The sequence below is a fragment of the Neolamprologus multifasciatus genome, chromosome 18 (genome assembly GCF_963576455.1).
Source record: "Neolamprologus multifasciatus chromosome 18, fNeoMul1.2, whole genome shotgun sequence".
In the NCBI taxonomy this organism is placed as follows: Eukaryota; Metazoa; Chordata; class Actinopteri; order Cichliformes; family Cichlidae; genus Neolamprologus; species Neolamprologus multifasciatus.
Window position 1 is genome coordinate 26,620,032 of NC_140456.1, and position 22,047 is coordinate 26,642,078.

The 22,047-nt window shown below is 42.2% G+C and overlaps 1 protein-coding gene across 3 annotated transcripts in view; it reads left to right on the forward strand.

Moving 5' to 3' along the window:
* LOC146498153 (disabled homolog 1-like) overlaps nucleotides 1-22,047 on the forward strand; it is a 52,740-nt gene that overhangs the window by 23,380 nt on the left and 7,313 nt on the right. For 2 of the 3 annotated variants that reach the window (XM_085139757.1, XM_085139758.1), the window contains exons 2-9: nucleotides 573-1,196; nucleotides 10,568-10,707; nucleotides 14,376-14,474; nucleotides 16,234-16,365; nucleotides 16,731-16,850; nucleotides 17,383-17,421; nucleotides 20,039-20,104; nucleotides 21,280-21,339. In XM_085139757.1, coding sequence (XP_084995883.1) covers nucleotides 1,127-1,196; nucleotides 10,568-10,707; nucleotides 14,376-14,474; nucleotides 16,234-16,365; nucleotides 16,731-16,850; nucleotides 17,383-17,421; nucleotides 20,039-20,104; nucleotides 21,280-21,339 — 726 coding nt within the window. In that variant the 5' untranslated portion in view covers nucleotides 573-1,126. The remainder of the gene's footprint in view (nucleotides 1-572; nucleotides 1,197-10,567; nucleotides 10,708-14,375; nucleotides 14,475-16,233; nucleotides 16,366-16,730; nucleotides 16,851-17,382; nucleotides 17,422-20,038; nucleotides 20,105-21,279; nucleotides 21,340-22,047) is intronic. The other variant, XM_085139759.1, reaches the window with a different exon arrangement.

A 22,047-nucleotide genomic window follows, 5' to 3' on the forward strand; every position in this document is an offset into this window, starting at 1 on the left:
GAAGCTGTGCCAGCCACAGCGTCAGCTTGGCACAGCCGCCGTGTTAGCAGTGGATGATTCAAGGGCATTAAAGCACAGTGTGTGTGTGTGTGTGTGGGGGGGGGTGGTTCTAGTGTATTGGTGGCTGTGCCAGGATTCCCACCACAGTTTGCTCTGAAACAGCCTGTCATTCATTGCTTTCTACTACTTCCCCTCCTCACATGCTGTTGGCCCGAGCTGGGAGCATTACCAATCCATCTTCTGAAAATTTGTTTTGCATGCACAGAAGAACCGGTCATGCTCTAATGTACTATATTTACTCAGAAGCAGAACATAAAAACAAGAACATCAAATATTTCCCCACAGGTCTTCTTCAAGGGTGGGTGCCGAACAGCAAGCATTTGCTGCACTCTCATTACGGACTGATGATCCAGAAGAGATAATAACATCTTTGTTGATTTGTTAAATTAGTTCCTGCCATTTCATATCTTAAATTAATGTTGTAATGAGTGATCAAGGGGCATGTGTCTTTTTAAGTTCTTACCACCTCCATCTTAAAATTAACCATCACCCCCTGTCTCCTTGTCTTGCAGTGCTCAGTGCAAGTGACTGTGATGGGCTGTCAAACCACATCTAAAGTACTCTACCAAAGAATAATATCCACTCCTGACCTACTCTGAAGAAAAATATTTCATTCGATCAATGTCGCAGTCTCCCCCGCAGGGGAATTACTCTTGAACAATAGGTGAACCCTAAGAAAAGAGCAACACTGGACCATGTGATTCTTGACCTTCAAAGAAAGAACTCAGGTGCACTCCAGAAGATGTCAAATCGGATCTGAAGCAGCTCTCGAGAGGATCGCCCAGCTCATAATTCAAGCACTTTTTCATGTTTTGTTTTATCATTACTCAAACACCATGGGCCAAAAGTGACAGAACGTAGTTATTTTTGCTGGATCTTCATCTAATGAGGAGTACCAGACATCTCACCATGGATTTGAAGGAGATTTTCTTCACCAAAGAGCAACAGTGAGAAACATCAGAGTGGGGGGGGGGATTGGACACTGGAGGCTTGGAGGATTAGCTTGGAGTGCTGCTAACCCATGGTGGATCTGCTGTGAGTGGGGAAAGGGACTCAGCGGTGGAGGATGTCAGCAGAGGCCGAACTCCAGCCGGGTGTCAAAACCAGCCAGCGAAAGGAGTCCAGGAGGATCAAAGGTATGTTCTTACCTTTGCAACACCAGAGCGTCTGTAACATAGATGCTTGTAATATATCAGGCTTTATTATGTTTGTTTGGCAAATGAGATAAAGGTCTGAGATATAACGTTAAGGGAAAAGTACTCAAAAGACACGAAACGTGACATGACGAAATGGGAACCTGAAAGCTTTCTTATCTTCATCAGGTGGTGAACGTAACTTTTCACCTCTTGGTGAAACATCTTGGATAGAGTTAAATAGCGCTGGGCTGCACGGAAAAGGCTCCACTCAGTCAGGTTTGTCGAGAGGCTCCCTGTCTCATCCTGGGGATCCAGATGTAGTAACAGCTATTCCATGTAGCCCCAGGCTTCGGTAGCGACGTGATTTAGGTGTCATGGACAGGGTAATTCGCACTCTGTCGCTTTGATGAACAGCATAAGTGAAGTAATAGGACGAGGCATTCTCAGAATGCTCACTGGGAGATTGAAATGGGATTGAAAAGGCTGAGAGGGGGGAGGAACGAGGAGATAGAGGGGCAGAGAGAGTGGGATTCACAGGGAGGGAGAGGAAAGTGAGAAAGAAAAGGATGCTTTCTCTTTCTTCTTCCCCCATCTTCATTTTGGCTTTTTTGTTCTCATTTCTCTGTCCACAAATAAAGCCACTCCCAACTAGTCCTGTAAATCTGGCTTCTGCGGGCTCGCTGTAACGAGGCCACGGGGCCGGGTCCTTTGCGGCTGTTTCATTGGCTCTGTTGACTTGCTCAGATAAATGGCCCGCTGGAGGAGGGCCCATCGATTTCAGTTAAGTGGAGGGGGGGGGAGCAGAGCAAGGGGGCAGTTGCACACGTGGCCATGTGGCTTATTGGCGGGGACTATCAGCACAGGCTATCAGCCCCTGACTTTACCATGCTAATCACATGTGCTGCAGGGACTATTATCACAATCAGCAAACATGCTATTTAGATCCATATAAATGGAAATCAGGCAACATGAATACAAGCAGACTGTCAAGCAGCATGGTGACTTTGAGCCAGCTGGGGCGAGGTGAAGGGCACTATCAAGAATCAGGCTGATGACATACAGAGGAGGGGAGAATTATTGGCCACCATGTACATGTCATTTTTTAATAAGTATTTCCGAAGTGCTGTTAAACAGAGCAAGAAATTTTTAACACAGCTTGTCCAAACATCATGGTTTTATTTTGGATGCTTTCATTATTTAGTTTACACACAAACAGAATAAAACTACAGGTCAACAGGTCAAAATAATTAGCCCTCTTCATGCTAAAAGTCAGTTATGTGGCCTTCTCGCTGGATAACAACCTCCAGTCATTTGTTGTAATTTTCATACGTCTCCTGATCATTTCCAGCCTATTCCTCTTTGGTGAATTTCTCTGAGTTGTCCAGATTTGATGGTCTTCTGCCACAGACCGTAGTCTTCAGTTCATCCTGCAGATTTTTAAGTCAGAGCTTTGTGTTTTGGGTTGTTGTCACGTTGGAAGACAAAGTGATGACCCAGACCCAGTTTTGGTGCTGACTGCTGGAGGTTTTCTTTCAAAATCCTTACCTATCCTTTATTTTTTCAGTGCCTTTTTAGTGTGTGAGCAGGCAGCCACATGCCAAATGGTTAGAACGCAGCGTTCCTTGTTTGAGTCGCCCCGTGGCCCTTTGCTGCATGTCTTGCCCTCTCTTTCTCCCTTATTTCCTATCTATCTCAATTTACTATCCAATAAAAAAGGCCAAAATCAAAACTATTTATCCTTCTTTCTTTATGATTCCTTCCACCTTGACAAGTTTCCCAGTTCCTGATGCACTGAAGCTTACCCACAGCATTATACTTCCACCATCGTGTTTCAGTGTGAGGATAATGTTCTTTAGTTTTAACTGATCTCCCATCTTTCTCCGAGAGTCTCTGTGGCCAAAGATCTCTAGTTACATCCCATCTGACCAAAGAACGTGTTCCCAGTATGCATAATCTCTCTCCAGGTTGTCCTTCCTGTAGTTGTTCTGGGTCTTTAGAAACATCTCTCTCAAGTTTTCTTTCCAGAGTCTTTGAAATCTTTTGTTTCCTAGCTCTGTATATACTCTGTATCTGGAAAATAACACAGGGGGATAATAATATTGACCCTGGTTATTTTGGTTTTTTATCTGAAATAATTTTGTTATTGTGTGTAAATAGAAATAATGAACGCTTTCTAAAGAAAAGTAGAAATACTGTGTTGAAAATCCCCTGCTCTTTAAAAAAACACATGGGAAACATGGAAACCTTTGACAAAATCTTTTAATTTCATAGAGTGGCTAATAATTTAGATTTTATCTGTATATTGATTGATGCATATTTATGTCCACAGGAATATGTAATGACATTTCTGAGTTTAAAGCAGATGGCTGCAATTATTTCATGTTTCTTTCTTGCACAAAAGTTCACTTTAAAAGACAAGTTTAAAAAAACACTACAAAAACATTAGGATACTGAATGAAGAATTCATTCATGGTGGTTTAGCATTTGTCCCACCTGTACAGCACCTGACCAGCGGCGAATGAAAAGAAGTAAATGAATCAACGATCATTCAATCAGCGATGATTCAACAGAACCCAGTGTCCATGCTGTTCCATCAGTTAATGAGTCTGGTACCTAAATGTATTCTCATAACAACAAACTTAAATGTATAGATTTGAATTTCAAAAGATAAACTTATTTGCCTTTTTTTTCTATGAGTTAATTAGAAGGGGTTCTTTGTTTGTTGTTTTAATGAGCCTACTCATAAGGGCTATATACACTCACCAACCAGGTACACCTGTTCAGCTGCTCATTAACACAAATATCTGATTAGTCATTCACATGTAGGCAATTCAATGCATTTAGGCATGTAGACATGCGCGAAATGACCTGCTGAAGTTGAAACTGACATCAGAATATAGAAGAAAGTTGAATTAAGTTACTTTCAGCATGGCATGGTTATTGGTGCCAGACACGCTCATCTGAGCATTTCACAAAGTGCTTATCTCTTAGTCAAACAACCGGCTGTACGGTTCACTGAGAAGGGACTGAAAAAGAGATTATATCTAGTGAGCAGCAGTTCTCTGTGTGAAAATACTTTGATAATGTCGGAGGTCAGAAGAGAATGGCCAGACTGTTTCCAATGGGAAGGAGAAGCTAACTCAAATACTCACTTGTTACTACCAAGCTATGCAGAAGAGCACCTCTGAGCAGAAGACCTCATCACATGTCATGGGTTACAGTTTGTTCGGACTCAACAAAATTGGACAACAGAAGACTGGAAAATGTTGCCTGCTCTGATGAGTCTCAATTTTGGCTGCAACATTCAAATAGGCTCAGAATTGTATGTAAGCATGGATCCATCCTGCCTTGTATCAACGATTCTGGCTGATGGTGGTGCAATAATGGTGTTGGGGAAATTTTCCCGTGACACTCTGGGGCCCTTTTTGCCAGCTGAGCATTGTTTAAGCACCACGGCTTATCTGAGTGTTGTTGCTGACCATCTCTTTTTGACCACAGTGTACCCATCTTCTGATTGTTGCTTCCAGCAGGATGACCCGCCATGTCACAAAGCTTAGATCAAATTGGTTTCTCGAACATGACAATGAGTTCAATGTACTCAAATGGCCTCCAGATCTTGATCCAATATAGCACCTTTGGGGTGTAGTGGAAGGTGCGATTCACATTATGGATGTGCAGCAAACTTATCTGCAGCAACTGTGTGATTCTATCATGTCAATATGGACCGAAATCTCTGAGGAATGTTTCCAGCAACTTGTTGAATCTATGCCACGAATAGCAAATAGTAATAGTTGTACCTAAAAATGATTGTGGTGAGTGTCTGTTTATGTTGATATTGGTTAAAATATCTAATCCAGCTTCATTCTGGACCTGGAACCATAAAGAGGGCATGACAGTGACAGCCTCATTTGTATTTACTGCTCCCCTTCTGCTTTCCCATTCCCATCAAGTTAAGCTTATTTGCAGACTGTTGGACCGATAGACAATGTCTTGCTTTCTTTTCAAGATTGTAAGTAGAACTTTAGAAGTGAATTTAATGAAAGGAAATGACAGAAAAGTAAAGTTTTAGTCAGTCAGAGCAAGAACTGCAAGCCATGGACAGATAGACAGACAAAATATTGTGTTTTTAGTTAATGACCTTGATGATGTTGTTGTTTTTTTAGCAGCTTTGAATTCATTTTATTATTTTTCCACATCTAGCACCTATGTTCCAAGTGCTATTTCCCTGAATTGTGCCAGGACAGGTTTAATAGGCTGTTAGCTTTAACACTAGGTTTTTAAAAAAAGGAAAGAAAGAAATATTTTACTATGAAACAAGAGAATAAATGTTCCTATTTAGCCTTTCAGAGACATGATTCATTCCAAAAAAGTCTCATGGCAGTTTATGACATCTCATCTGCAGAATTACGTTCCTACTGCCCGACCATTCGGTGGTGACCTGGCAAACTACTAGGGGTGCAACGATACACAAAATTGACGGTTCGGTTCGGTTCAATATTTTGGTGTCACGGTTCGATATTTTTTCGATACAAAAAAATGTTCATGCCTTTTTAATTTGTCATTTATTAAAAATATAAATATATATTTTAACTCAAAAGTACAGTTTTTAAATTTAATGTTGCTGAAACAACAAAATAATTGTTTATTACAGAGAAATGGCTCTTTCCAAAATAAAAGCTATACTATACGCTTCTTCTGGGCTATACTCTCAGCAGCATATTAAACATATCAGGTCCCCATAAGGAGAATCATGTGCTAACGGCTGCCTAAACGACTAGGCTAAAGTTTGTAGCATGCGTGCTTGTTGTTTTGTCTGCTTCCACTTGTCTTTGCACTAGGATGATGTCGGCGTAAATGTGCAGTCATATTCGTTGTGTTCCCACTAGTGCTGTCAGCATTAATCTAGTTAAAATGACATTATCGCCATAACGCGGCAAATCTCTGTTAGTTACCGCCCCGTGTGTGGGGCTGGATGGCGTCAACACGTTAACAAGCTAACTGCGCTAACGCACTAATTCCCACAAATTGAGCATTGCGTGGCACATCTGACATACTGTTTTACTTTTGTCCATTACGTGCTTACCATCAGGGTCATGCTTCACATGAAAACCAAGATAGTTCCAAACGCCAGATCTGAATGAGGGTGGGGGAGGTTCAATTTGCCATGTTGCAACGAGAGCTTAACTTCTGTCTCACTAGCTTGCACTGCGCTCAGTGGATCTGCACTAACAGTGCAACCTAGGCGGAGTAGTCGAACGCAGATCCACTGAGCGCTCAACACAGACAGCATCGTCAGAAGAAAAGTTGATAAAATAAATAAGAAATTTTGTATTGTTCGATACATATGCGTACCGAACTGAAAGCACTGTATCGAACGGTTCAATATCGATACGAGTATTGTTGCACCCCTACAAACTACATCAAGTGGTATATTATGGATGCAAAAAATAGGGAAAAGTTTTGAATCCTTTCAAAATGCCACAATATTGCCACTCACAGAATAGAAATAAATTGGAGATAAGCTGCCCATTACAACATAAAAAGATTTGCCCCCTTAGTCATGTCCTGGTTCACCCTCTAATGCATCATCGACCAGTTATTATTTAATTGCTTCTGTATCATTTTCATAAAATTCTGATGCATTTGTGATGAATGCGAAACAATTTAGGGTGAACTTGGTTTTTTGCGTGTCTGTTTTGGTTTTGGCACGCACTTATGTCACTCTCCATTCTTCTCAAAACGGTGAGGAAAAATTCAAACCTGACTGCAGCAAAGTCTGCCGTCATAAAAACCAAAGCTCCCCTCTACCCATCGTCAGAATTGCTTTACATGCGTGACTTTACTCTATCTCCATAGCAACTGTTGCTCTCCCAGTGTAATCTGTGCACCAAAAAAGAGAAACAAAGCAAAAAAGATTCATTTCAAAAAGAAAAGCATGGAGTTGAGGACATGGAAGACACTGAGAGCAGAGGAGAAAAGGGCAGAGAGCAGCTAGCAGACAAGCAGCAGAGTAAATCACTGGTCTCCTCCCATGCTCTAAGAGGCAATACAAATACTACCCATTCAAATCTATTCAAACACTATTTGCCAAGTCATTTGCAGGTATGCTTTTTCCTAACTGTGTCTTGACGTTGCGTCCCCATCAGCTTGGTAATAGCATCATGGAGCCCCCCCCTTCCTAAAGTATCATCCCCACAAAATGCCAGCCAGCACACACCGTCTCCTGTGTGTGACTCCACAGCGAGTCACTGATCTATCCAGTGCACTGACAATTTGCACAAAAGCCTTAATTAATCCTGAAACTGCTTTATTGATCAGCCGTTTAGCCAAACCCTCAATGCTGCGTTTAGTGCCAAAGTTTGGTCGAGGAATTTTCAACGTATTTGTTTATTTTTACATCAGCGAGGGCTGGACGGGGAGAGCACGCACCGCTGTTGAGATTTGTAAATGTGCTTCTGTGTGTTTGCTGAGGCTTGTGAAATTTCTTTTGCGCACATGGAGGGAGGCAGATGGCGCGGACAGATTTTGCTTTTCTCAGACGAGCATTCTCTTCGCTGCTACTTCAGCCTCCTGCGCTGACAGGAAATACCTGTCTTTTTATTTCAGAGAAAATATCGGCTGCTATTGCATATTTCATTATAGCCCGGAGGATGGTGCGTGCGCGTGTGGATGTGTGTGTGGCTAATGGCGAACAGCGACTTTAAAGGAAAAGGACAGGAAGGCACAGATACACACCCAGAGAGGTTCAAAGGTTAAGCTGCCTCTATGCCCAGATCCCCAACAAAAAGTTTCTTGTTGCCAAGTCCTTATATCTGGAGGGGCACTTCTGACTCTCCATCTGCCGCCATCTGTCCCTTTGCTGTCCCCATTCTAGTGTGGCAAGAAGACGGATGCAACACTGTGATCAGAGAGGAGCCCTGAAACAGTATGGAGCAGGGCGAACAGTAATTGTTCTCTCCATGGTCCTGGTGCAGAGCCTGCGTGTCACGTGGGAGGATTGGAGCGTTTGATTTAAAGCCTCTGACATCCTGGATTTTAATGCCCGACTCAGTTTTTTAAAAAAAATCAAATCTTTGTAAGACTACTGAGAAACAAGGGATTTCAGAAATATTGGGAAGCAGGAGACGAGGTCTAAATTTTAACCCTGGACACATGCACTTCAGACCACCAGGCACTAGGACACATAGAGACAAACAGCACACAATACCTCAGGCAATCCACTGTCAGAAAAATTATGAGCATCAGCCTTACGGGCCAGAATCATTGTGAGGACCATTCAACCTTGGGTAATTGTAAATCCAGAAAGCCAGAGGAATATGTGTCACCTCCCGTCACGAACCCATACACACACACGCACACACACCTTCTCGCTTCTCCTCTCTTACAGTGTGTAACAACATGAAACAGCATGCCCCTCAGCTCTTTAGTTTTCAAATACAGCACACTCGCTCATCTGGATCTGAACCCAGAGCACGTAGTGAACAAGTTATGCCACTGACTCAAGACACTCATTTGGTATGCAAGGCCTATTTTTTTTTTTTTTTTTGAGGATCTGTGCATAAATCTCTAAATCCTTCCTGAAGTGTGAGGAGGGCCGTATGCGGTATGTAAAGAAACAAATGGCACAAAACATTTGGTTACAGCTCATCTGAGAGAGTTGCACTGAATTGGACCGATTGTATTTAAAATGCATCTGGAGCAGCATGTATTTTACATTACATTACAGAGTATATGAGTCAGTAAAATCAGGGTGGAATGCATAATAATGCGCGAACAAACTGCGGCCGCTTTGTGAGCAACGATAATTACCTTCCGGGGTTTAGCAAATAGCACACGTGTGGCTACAGTTCGTATTTTTAGGGAGTTCGTCACTAAATCTGAGCGTCCGTTTCTTCACACGCTGCGGTTGATGTTCAGATGTGCCCATTAGCTGTATAACTCCTCTGGCAGTGAAATAAGTCTAAATTAGACCCAGATTTGACAGTCGCTTGCTTAGAGACTTTAATGACTTTAGCATCCTCAAGCCCTTCCCCCTTTTAGAGAATTGTGCCCTCATGAATTAGTGAAGAAGTGTGCACAGCCAAGACAAGCACTTACATTTTACTAAGATGGGGTGGTGGGTGGGTGGGTGGGTGGGGAGACAGACGCTTCTTAATCTGCCCTTTTCGGTTGTTTCCAATTTTTCCTTTTTGGTTTTGACTTGGAAATTGCAGAAACGGAAGACGGGAATTTGGTTAGATGTGGCAGGCAATGGCATTTCTGGGTGGAATAAGCTGATTTTGGCGTAAATGTGACTTTGGAGCACAGCCTGACAGCTTCTGTTAAGGATGTTACACCTTGTCTCGTTGTCGCCCACAGCTTAGCCAGCCCCTTTAATGTGCTGCTAACTGATGTACTGCATGGTCTCCTGACCTAGATTTGAATGAGGAAGAGACTTGAAACTGTTAAATTCTCCAAGGTGCCGGTGACCTTGATTCAAAATCCCTACTATGTCTTTGTGCGACTGCTGCAGGGAGCCGGTGTTTTGCGAGTGACAAAGCCCGCACAGGTTATACAATGTAGACCTACGAGATAACGCTTGAGGCTCGAACCCACATAATCAAAACAGCGAGCGATGAGACAAAATGAGAAAGGTGTCGGTATCAAGGAGATGTCAGGGTGGCTGGAGAGACAGAATAATCAGGAACAAGGAGGGGAGGGGATGACAGTATAGAGCCTGAGGCCATCCAGACACACACGTGAACACCCCCCACTGCCCCCAGCGGCTCACACCATCAGCCCGCCACCTTCTTGCCACCACCCTACATCCATCACACAGAGAGGGCTTGGGTGGATTGTGGGTGAGCGCTGGACCGAGAAGATTCCTCTCAATAGGAGCCATTCAGGCTGGTTTGTCGCTACCAATAGCACCCATGGGAACTCCAGCCATGGGTAGCAACACTGGAGTAAGCACCCCCTCCCTTCAGTCCTGCCTTTGTGTGTGAATGTCCTACAATGCTCTGTGACAGGTGACTGTGGCGCTGACTGTTTTTGATGTTCCAGTTGTTTTCTCATTTAGTGCGCCGGCTTTATCCAACTTCATTTTCAATTTCAAGTTCAATTTTCTTTCCATCTTTGCGCGCCCCTGCTAATTTTCTATTCTTTCTGCATTTCCTATTCCATAAATATTAACACCGGAGCAAAGAGACACGCGCGCAAATACGCACGCACCTACGCACAGACACCGCGCGCAGAAGCCCACGTACCCTCGAGACGGGCACCATACCAAACGCGTTCAATTCAGTTGAGCTCACACGTCTTCATTTCCTGTAATCACTCTCTCGTTCTTATTTCTCCGACTCTTGTCTGTTTCTCTTTCTCTTCCTCTGCAGGTCAGGACCGCACTGAGGCGGGGCTTATTAAGCGTTTCCGCGGAGATGGCGTGCGTTACAAGGCCAAGCTGATTGGGATTGATGAGGTGACAGCCGCACGCGGGGACAAGCTGTGCCAGGACTCCATGATGAAGCTGAAGGTGCAGACTTCTTTGTGTGTGTGTCTGAGGCTGTGTGGACATCACTGAGCATCTTCAATCATCTCAGTCAGATTTGCAAAAAGCATGCTCAGACATGGCTGTGTTGTCTGTTGTTGAATGAATCACAGGAGCTTGTCTTATCCTGTGTATGACTCACTGAAGGTTTGAACTGACCAGATGGAACAAATGAAAGTCCAGCCTTATTATTCCACAGTGTCCTATATAAAGCTACTGTAAGGTTGGCTTGTGCAAAATGGAAGCGGCTTTGTACTTTATTTTAATAGGCTGCTTTATTTTTAGTGTTGCTCAAAGCACTTCGCATATATTCATATGTCTTTGTTTTTTCTTTACCTCCGGGGCAAACTGGCTCCCTATTCTGAGAAATACTTAAATCAGTATATCAGTCAAATAAGAGAATTTTCACTTTTCCGCATGTGCGAGGAAAGTAACCATCCCATCCCCCCACCCCGATCTGTCTCCTGTATGTTTTCTCGTGTCACTCACACTCTATTTTTACAACCAATTTCATGATGTTACACTTGTGGCACATATGCAAACTGCGATAACATGACCCAGATAATACTTCAGCTAGTTTTCCTTGCAAAATATTGAAAGTAAACTAGATCAAATTCAGCCCCAGAGACAGAGAGAGTCAGAAAATGCCTGCATAAAAAGTGGTGGATGAACGAGTTGGGTATTCTTGAACTTACTACATAATCTGCGAGTTGTTTCTATTATTTTTAAATGGGAAGAAGTGTCAGAGAAGTAAGGTAAATGGTGGGGCTGTGGAGAAGGCTTTGTTGGGGATCAGGGGCAGCTGAAATCCCCCCCACCTACAAGCAAGAGGAGAGCGCAGCAGGAGCGAGGCAAATGAAGGGGAGGGTGTGGGACACAAGAAGCAACAACAAACAGGTATGAAGGGCAGCGAGGATTATGATAGGAAGGAGACAGTTTGATGTATGAACTTCTACTTAAAAGGAATTACCTCTATTAAGTCACCTTTCATGAGCTTCTCTCCTCTAAGTGACTGAGCCTGCACATGTTGGATAGACAGATTGGTGAAAATGCTGCCTCTGTTTAGGTTTGTCGATTTAATTTCATGTAAAAGACAAAGTAATAGAGACAGAGTACAGAGTAAATCATGTCTATCATTATAATCAGATGCTTAAATCAGGTCCATTTTATTTTTCAGCTTTGTTTTGAATTTTTAGACCGTGGACAGCTTTAGCTTTTGTGGCTCTTGTTGTTGTTGTTGTTTTTTGTTTATTTATTTGTTTGCAGCCAGAAAAAGTGATTATTATCACATGAGTTGTAGTGGCTATTAGCTGACGCTAGCTTGGTTATCTATGTGCATCACACAGACTTGGGTATCTGCCAATTATAATAAGGTTAAATCAAAAAATTATAATTTAGCTCAGTAAAAGTGGAGCGAAGACTCTTCAGATGGGCTCTTAGTACTCTTAACATTTCAGCGAGCCATCTTTTTTGGTCAGATAATTAGATTGAAAAATATCTCAGAAAGTATCAACACCAGAAATGCAGTCAAGAGGTCCAGTTCAGTGTTGTATATTAGCTGAGCTGAAGCCTGGCAGCTTGCAGCAGCAGCTGTCTGTCCACCTGCCATTCAAAATGGCCACAAATTAGAAGAGTTATTTACAATTCTTCCCATGCACAATAACTATACCGGGTGAAATGAGGTAATAAGATATTTGAAAGAGACAAAAGAAAATCTTATAGAAGGCTGGAAATGCAGTATTATTTTGCTTCAAAGTGTGGCATTTTTGGACTGATTCACTATCGAGCCATGAGTTCTGTTTATCATTTCATTGGCTTCTTCTTCTTAGCGCTGAAAGTTGCTGTTTCTTTGAATTTGGCAATTACAGTGATCTGTTTTGGGGGAAACATTTTGAACTGCCTGATGATTTTAAGATTCACACCTCTGATGTGATTCTTTTCTTTGGTAATGGTCTTATACAAAATTGATGAATAAAACCTGGCTTCTCAGAGACAAAGACGATGTACTCTATTGAGGTGTACTGCAAATAGACCGTTTTAATGTAAACCTGTATCAGGCTCTGGTTTTACATTAAAGGAATAAGACAAATGAATGGCAAGTGATATTTATCAGTTGTGCAAAGAAGCAGCGCGCAAGCATCGCTGCAGTAATTGGCTACAGGATAAGCAGATGAACTGTAAATGCATATTCTCAATGACTTTCCTAGAGCTTAAATGTGTGGGAAGCCCCACTGGAAAAGTAGTATAGCCAGAAGGCAAAACCTCTCATTGCCCATACCCTTTTCAAATGATACAGTACTTCTAATAAAGCAACTTTTTCACTGCTTTGATCAGACATTTCTGCAGTGCCCTCCATATGACTCCGGTAGTCACCAGCTCCCAGCCAGTTACAGTCAATGGAGCAGTCGATACAGAACTGCTATTATCTGGACAGGGGATAGAGAGGGGGTACAGGTCTCTATTGAGCTGCCGTTCACTGCTGTGCTTACTAATCCGCCAAATGGGGATGCCGATGACTGATTGACAACATCCATTGACTCTCCTGCCCACCCACCTCTTTCTCATTTGCTTTATCTCTTTCCTGCTCCTGTTGCTTGTTCTGCTCTTTATCCTTCGCCCTCCTCCTTTATGTACTGTTATTCCTTCAGCTTTTTACTGTATAGTTATTTAAAGCTAGCTCAAAGGTGATTACTGCGAGTCAGGGTTTGTGGTTGTGTTATCAGGTAGGCTTTCAAAGAACTTCTCCTCCCCCTCACATGCCCCACCAGTCGTAGCAGATGGCTCCCCTGCCCCGAGCCTGGTTCTGCCGAAGGTTTCTTCCCGTTAAAAGGGAGTTTTTCCTTCCCACTGTTTCCAAGTGCTTACTCATAGGGGCCCATCTGATTGTTGGGGTTTTCTCTGTGTTATTGTTGAGTCTTTACCTTGCGATTGCCATTGTGATTTGGTGCTATATAAATGAAACTGAACTGAATTGAATTGAATAGCATTGATGCAGTTTTTCCAGACATACTGAGCGCAGAAGGCAAGCTTTTTCTACCCTTATCTCATCTTTCCTCTTCTCCTCTCTTCTATTTTCTCCCAGGCGTTGTTCTGTGAAACACATGTCAAGCACACAGGTCGCATCAAAGGGAACACGGTGGAAATTTTAATTGTTTTCTTTATCAGAGCTGAGAATATGAGAAAAAAGGAGCTGGTGAGATCCATGGGAAAAACATACTTCAAAGGCTGGATTGGGTGTTCAGTCAGCACTATGTGAAGTTGCCGAAGCGAGCTGACGTCGGTCAGCGGCGCGATCCGTTCTGTCAGCAGATCTCACCTTATTGTTGTTAGCCAGCACTTGTGTATTGCCACGTTGAGGTGCAGCACACTTACTTCAAAAAAAGGGAGAGAAAAATGGTTCTAAAGGGGGAAATGGCAATAATAATATAACTCGCTGAACAAGGCGATGTGTGAATTCCTCTGAGAGTGAGGCTTCAAGAAAAAAAGAGCACATGAAAGAACATCCTGTCCTATCACACTTTATGTAACTCCTGTCACCCTGCCCCCAATCTCTACCCCACATCTCCCACTGCCACACTCACCTGAGTCGGAATAGAGGAAGGCTTCATCATCTCCTTTTATCTCCTCATGTCGTTCCCTTTAATCTCCTGCAGGGAATGGCTTCCTCGGCACGTTCCAAAGGGGAGCACAAGCAGAGAGTCTTCTTGACGGTCTCTTTCGGCGGGATCAAGATTTACTGTGAAAGATCAGGGGTGAGTATCACATTAGCGAATAGGCCCGGTTTGTCAGGGCTGCACTGCCAACCTCTGTGCCAGCTGCTGTACCGTGAACCTACAATGCAGGACATCCAGAGGGCAGACGCTCGTACGGCTCAGTTCACAACGGCTGCTCGGGCCGCCATCTTATAAGCCTGACTCCCACAGACATATTCTTGCAGCTGCATTACCTGTAACACATCTTTCGGTGCGTTGACCATATTTCAATCTCTTCTCCAAATGTCAACAGAAATCACGAAATAGCATGATTCATACAGGACAGTTTGCCCTTTAGCCCTTAAAAGTTAAACTTGACAGCACTGGATTGTGGGCCTTGCATTTGCTTTACAACCCAGAGCCAAGTGGTTTTCTCCAGTGCGATTAGGAGAGTGCTGCAGGACCTACTTAAGATCACTCAGGCCCTGTCTGTGTGCTAATGATAGTGCAGTGAGCAGTCTTATGGCGATGATATGAAATGGACTGTTTCCGCCTGCATCCTGGCTTCCACCCCCACCCGGCGGACTCAGAGGCCTGCTGTTCCATTACAGGATGATCAAGGGGCTCGCTTCTCCCCCGTCCCGCGGCGTAGTGTTGGCTAGATAGGCCCACTCTGCTCATCAGCGCTAACCGATAATTAGCACTCAGTTCCACCCCTTAATGATCATTGCCGCTAATGCTAATTACACCGCCGGCTCCACCTCAGCTGTCATTAGAGCTAAACTGATAATTATGCAACAGCGCTCGTCCCATGGCTGCCAGCTCCCGCCCGACCACCAACAGCCTACCCCCCACCCCACCAAACAAAAAAGCCCCTCATCTTTTTGATAATATCTCTTTTCAATGTAACTGGTGGTGATAGTAGTGCGTCTTTCGCCTCTAATGAAAAAGAGCATTAAGCCTCCCGCCACGACCCGCGCAGCTCACCAGCTTTTTGACATGCTCATTTGTTGCTCGGAAATCATGCCCCCTAATGCTCCTCTTTTTATTTACTGATTACTGGCAGTAAATAACACTCCACACTTAATACCCCTCTTGACTTATTTAGGTGGAAATGGGGATCGCTAGAGCACAGGCTGTGTCAGCGAGCATTTAGATGGAAATGCTTCATGTAAAGCTGATGTGATTCGCCACTGAATTGAGTGCCCGAGTCATATTAGTTTTGTATTTTACATTAATCTGAGGCATTACCGGCGACACACGGCGCCGAATATCGGCTAATATTCAAACAAACGCTCCTTCCTGGTGTCTAAGCACATATCTTCTAAGAGAGGAGGAAGCAGATGGGTGTGAAGAGCTGAGTTACTCCTATATACTTATAGTTTTGCAACTGCTAATATCTCTTGCTTGCTAATTTGGCGTTTTTTCATCGAACGGCAACTCGAGTCTTGCTGATATCACAAAACAGCACAAAGCTAAAATCGTGCTACTGGTTTATATCTTTAATGAATGCTAGTTCTGTAGCTACATTATCCATAAAGTTAAATGCGGAGATGAGAGCACTCTTTGAAGCACACTCTGTGTTGTGTTGCATTTGGCTCAACAATATGCAAAAATGTTTTAAGTAGCTTTGACCTACTTTGTCTCCCAGCACAGTTTACAGTACTGTGGTCTGTTTTTTTAAGGGAGGATTTTAAATCATACATCAGGTTTTCATTTCTGCATGTTAAAGTAGAAGAAGACAAATAGGACACGTGAAACAGAAGACCTTTTTTTGTTTAGTTTTAGCTAACACGCTCATCTTTTTTTTGCCATCAAGGTGCTCCTTCATCACCACTCAGTCCATGAGATCAGCTACATTGCCAAGGACACCCGGGATCATCGCGCCTTTGGCTATGTCTGTGGGAAGGAGGGCCACCACAGGTTTGTGGCCATCAAGACCGCGCAGTCTGTGAGTACTTTTCCCCTCTTGATGAATATTTTAATTCTGATTCTTTACATTTGGCAGAAAAGAGAATAACGTTGACTTTGACTCTGACATGTTAGTTGATTAACTTGCCTACAACTCTGTTTAAGGTCTCAGATTATGAACAGTGTATTTCATATTTTAAGTAAAACAATTTCTTCTAGTTATGGATGATGGAGTACTATTAGTACTATAGTATATATGTATATGTATGTATGTATGTGTATATATAGATATAGATATATAGATAGAGAGAGAGAGAGAGAGGTGATACTTTGATTATATACCATCTATTGCTAACCTTTTCTTAATTCAGTCCTTCACCATCATATTCCAATTCTCTCATCCAGGCGGAGCCTCTCATCATTGACCTGCGTGACCTCTTCACACTCATCTACGATATAAAACAGCGGGAGGAGATGGAGAAGAAGGCCCAGAAGGACAAACAGTGCGAGCAGGCAGTGTACCAGGTAGGTTTTCCTGCCTGAAGTCTTTGCGTTTTCTTTTTTTGTTGTTTTCCACTCAGTTTCATTTCTAATTCGGAGGTGAGATCACACATTATAACTCCGCCTGCAATTCATTCACACAACAAATATCTTAACACATTGTAGCTTCCTTTAAAGTGCGACGCTGTTTTGTGTGTTTGTCTGGACCATTGATTTCTGTTCTGAATATCTAACTACAATGGAAAAGCAACAGGTTTTGCTGGTTTGATTTTATCATCATTATTATTATTATTATTATTATTATTACTGTCACTTCTAGGAAATATGTGTTGTTTTGTCTGTGATGTGCCAAATAACTGTTTGATTAAAAAGCAACGTGCTGTCAGTCTATAATTGTGCCTGCTTGCAGGAAATGTCACGCTGCGATGAGTATATTTTTTTGTTGTTGTTGTTGCTGGTGGTGATGTTTGTTTTTTTTTAACATCTTCTCTCAATTTATTCTCTAATGAGACTGAAAAACAAAATGTGTCATCTGCCTTCTGTTCCGCACACACAGACTATCCTGGAAGATGAAGTGGATGATCCAGTTTACCAGGTAGGTCCGTAGGCACTCAGAGCGGGAGCGAAACACGGCTGACTTTGATGCTTTCTAGCTGTTTTCACTTTTTAAGCTTGGAATAAATATATAAACAAATAATCCTTAATTTATATCAGCCACTGACATGCTTGAATTAATGATTCATAAATATTGCACCATTCCAGTAATACACAGTAGACCATCTAGTGGACAGTTTTGTTCAACCATTCAACACCCATTTGCCAGTGCAGTGTTGTAAAACCATATTTTTTCAGTTGATCTGTGTCAATGTTCTGATTTCTTCCAAAGACATGCCCCCCTCCCCTTGACTGGTTGTTATTCCCGTCCCTTTTGCCCTGTGCATTTATTTGGCTCAACATTTTTTTTTCTCTGTGTTTGCTCACACTGAATACAGACAACACTAACTCTTACTCTGAATGCTATGTTCAGTGATACGTCCAACCACCTCCCAGTTCACCTCTGTTCTTTGCTCTTCAAGTATGTTTTCACGTATGATCATTCCATTTGCAGCTTTCAATTTATGTTGATGTTGGTTGACAAAACTCCAGCCTGCTCCCAGAAGGAACTGTTTGACATCTGGGGAAACATGCTTAATTTATTTCTTGCGAAGAGTTAGATAAGTGGACCAGTGCAACTCTCATGTCTGTATCACAGACAGTGTAAAAGCTAGACTTAGCAAACATGACTTCATTCATTGGTTCCTAAAGTCTTAGGATCAGTTTTACGAATGTGTTGTGCCAGCACAAATTGGGTTTAGGCGTAAAAACAAAAGGTACTGTTGGCATTTACAAAGACATCACAGTGACAAGATTGCGTGCAAGAGGTGGGAACTATACTTGTTGCACATGTAGTTCTCAAGATGCAAAATATAGGGACACAAATATTTAAATCAAGTGCACAAAATGATGTATTAATGTTTGTGACATGCAAATTATTGCTAAGTGTGCTAATATTTAATGCCAAAAAAAGCACATCTTATTTTTGTGCTTGATATTGAAATCAACTGACTGGGTTTAGAGAGCAGCGCCACTTTTGTAAATCACCTGAACAACTAAGCACACCTATAAATGCTATTTGGGCATTGCGCTCATGAGCTACTTTAACCCATTTAGTTAATCTGGCCCTTGGTTTTGAAGCCTCGAGGTTGGTGTTCTCACCATCACGATATTGGTTTTAAAAAAAAACACTAACAACCATATGACAAGAGGGGCAGGTCTCATTGTGAACCCGCTCACTGGCTAAAAAAAACTTGTAAGTCATTGGCCAATAAAAACAATACTGATAGTCCTCCATTCTGAAACATAGTATAACCAATATTACATGAAATGAGCAACTCAGCCCATAATGTCATCAGGAAAGACTTTGCCAGCGCATAACAGCTAATGGCTTAACTTGTTGGCCATTTTGGTCACACTGTAGGGTTACTGTTTACAAGAGGAAAACCTGCTAGCTGGGGTTTGATGTTGCTTTTGTTGACGTTGCTTTTTCTCTCACGACCAATGGTTTCATGTCCTGTAGTTTCAACATCACTTTTGAGCATTGTGGGCTTGAAATCACACGAGAAGCCAATATAGGCTCTGTAGTCTTTTTGCAACCACAGCCATCTGGTCTTCTAATAGAATGTAGCTTTGAGCACTTCCACTGGCTTCTCAGATTCAGAGGATACATCCATGTGTTATCCTGCCTATGGTCTCAAAACTGTACCCAAACATGGAACTACAAGACAGTTAGCTTAGCATAAAAAACTAATAGCTAGCCTAACAACCTGGCTGGGTCTAAAGAAAATAAATTAAGCTTACTAGCACCTCTTAAGCTCCCTTTTAAAAAGTAAATTTTGTGTTTTTAGTCCTTGGAAAAATCAAAGGGTAAAAATGACATTTTTGCTAATTTTTCCTCTTCGCTAACTGTGCTAACTTTCTTAAGGTGCTGTCAACCAAAAAAACATCCTAGATTTTTTTTTATAATTCAGTAATTGATATAATACATACTATATACCTTATATCATTAATTAATGTGCTTGTTGCCTGGCTAGCTCTTTTCTGGTCTATATGATAAGCTAATTAGCTGGTTTCAGCTAAGTATTTACGATTGCCAGTGTGATAAAGTAGCAGTTCTCTCATCTTACTCTACACGCAAAATGACTAAGCACATGTCCCAAGATGTGAAACACTTCTTAAACGTTAAAGGAATTAATGACAGATTTTAAGACTTCATTAAAGGATTCAAAGAAAATATTCAGACCAGTAGGTCTGTTTTCTCTGGAAGAGGTGGAGCATTTCTGAGGTTGAAGGAAGACCTCAAGCTAAAACCTCTACACTGCCTTGAACTATTGCCTGACCTGTTATACTTGTGCTCTTTCCTCTTCACACCTCACTTTTTTTCTTCCTCCTTTCATCCTCCCCATTCCTTTTTCCCATGTCCTATTTTTATACACTATCTCATTTCATTTCCCACTTGACACCATCCTCACTCCTGTGTGCTTTCATGTATTCTTGTCATGTTTCACTACCTCTGTCTTTCTGTTTTATATACCAATCTGTCTCTCTCTGCTCTCTCTCTTCCATCTCATTATTCTCTGCACCTATACGCCTTGCCCACTACTTCTGTTCTTTAGTACATAGTGTTTGAGGCTGGACACGAACCCCTCCGTGGCCCCCAGTCAGAGGAGAGCGTTTATCAGGTACAAAGACAAACATTGCCCCCCATTCTTCTTCCCTCTTCATACCCTGTGATAGATAATACAAACAGTACTAATATTATAACTTCGTAGCACATCTTAAAGAATTTAAAAAATGCCAAACTTTCATAAGTACATCAAGCTAATGTTCCTGACGAGGAAATTCTGTAGTAAAATTTCATGCAAACAAAAAAAAAAAACTTTCATGCTGAATATAATTACACGATGAGCACCAGCAGATTATTTTAAAGATGGCTACCTTGCAAACAATGATATCTACTAAATGGTAAAGGGTAACGCTGAAAAGTGTCATAAAGATGATGAATAATGTTGAAAATCTCGAGGGCTGTAACTTTAAAGATGCTGGCATTGAAAAGGCATCAGCTTTACGTTAGAAAAATGATGTCCGAGTCAAGGTCAGTTGTTTAGTCTGAATAGTTCACCCACAGCCTGTATAACATTCTGCTTTTATATATCCAATACGATGACCTTTTGGTTTTAGACCATTTGAAGCTCCAACTAGGACTCCAGGGAGCTGGCGTATGGTTTAATCCAATCCCCCAGCCTCCCTTTTCTTTCGCCCTCTCTTCTCTTCCTCCTCCTCTTTTTGCTTCTCTGTATCTTGCCTTCTTCTGAAGATGAAAGATGCAGAGAGAGTGAGAGATTAATCACTTTCCATGCCATTTGATCTCAGAGTGAAACAAGATCAATAGACTCGGGGAAGAAACGTAACCAAAAGTTAACCAGTCGAAGGAGCGTGGAGGAGTGGGGGGGTGTGACAGATGAGTTTAAGAGCAACAGATAGTTTGGATAATTGTGAACGAAATAAACAGAACAGGCCAGAGCTCAGGAGGTTTTTTTCTTTATATATAGCCAGATAAACTAGTTGAGATGTGGTGTTGCTGATTAACAAATACTCACGAGCCCAGCACACACCGTTCTCAGGCACTGTTTGCAATCGATATTGATTTAAGTAGAATTGATTCGGTGCCGCAACTTTAAAATCTGCATAATCCTATTGCGCTAAACGATGAAAACGCATCTAAATAAATGGCCCAGATAGAAATTGATTCAGACATGTTTCAGCTCTTGTAAGTTCTTGTTCTTAAATACTCAGCCAAGAAAAAAAAAGGTGTTGAATGTGACTTACGTTTGACTCGACCTCCAATCCAATGCAGGTCCCAACCAGTCAGCAGAAGGAAGGGATCTATGATGTCCCAAAACGCCATTTCATGACTGTAGGTGTTTTGTTTTTTTTCGAATTATTATTTACTTTTCCTATTTTTCTACTTGCAAACCTCTCTTTAAGATGCTCTTGAAGGAAGTGCCTTAAGCCACCATCCATTTCTAGTAATTTAATCTGCTGCTATCTAATGGTTTCAGTTATGAATTACAACCGACAGGCTTTTAAAAACAAACTTCTCGAGACAAGGACGAGTCACACAGGGGTGTATGTGTGTGTCTGCGTCTGGTTTTTTTCTGTGACAACAAAGCTACTGATCATGATAAGCATGCTTAAAGAATCGAAACGAATTGATTTGTCAACCAAAAGCATGCATGTCAGCAATTTCACACAACGTTAGAGGACGGGTCTCTTAGCCAAAATCTGAATCTTTGCACAATCTGATTCATGTCAAGACAAAGAGTCTGTTTGCTGGTCCCAACTGACGGTGCAGGGGGCTGATTAGATAAACAAAGGAGTGGCTGCTTCATCTTCCTCAGAGGTCGAGGACGAGAGGTTTGTAGGTGGGGGCGGGTGTCGGGTTGAGCTGCATGAGGTGTAGTCGCAGTTACATACAATCCAAGGCCGCCAAACACTCATAAAAGCTTTACTTTAACAAATAGCATCTGACCAGAGAACAGCATAAAAAGAAATGCACTTTTGACCCCCATCCCCCTGCCATGTCATCTAACTGAAAATATATTTCATCTCATCTTGCTAGGCT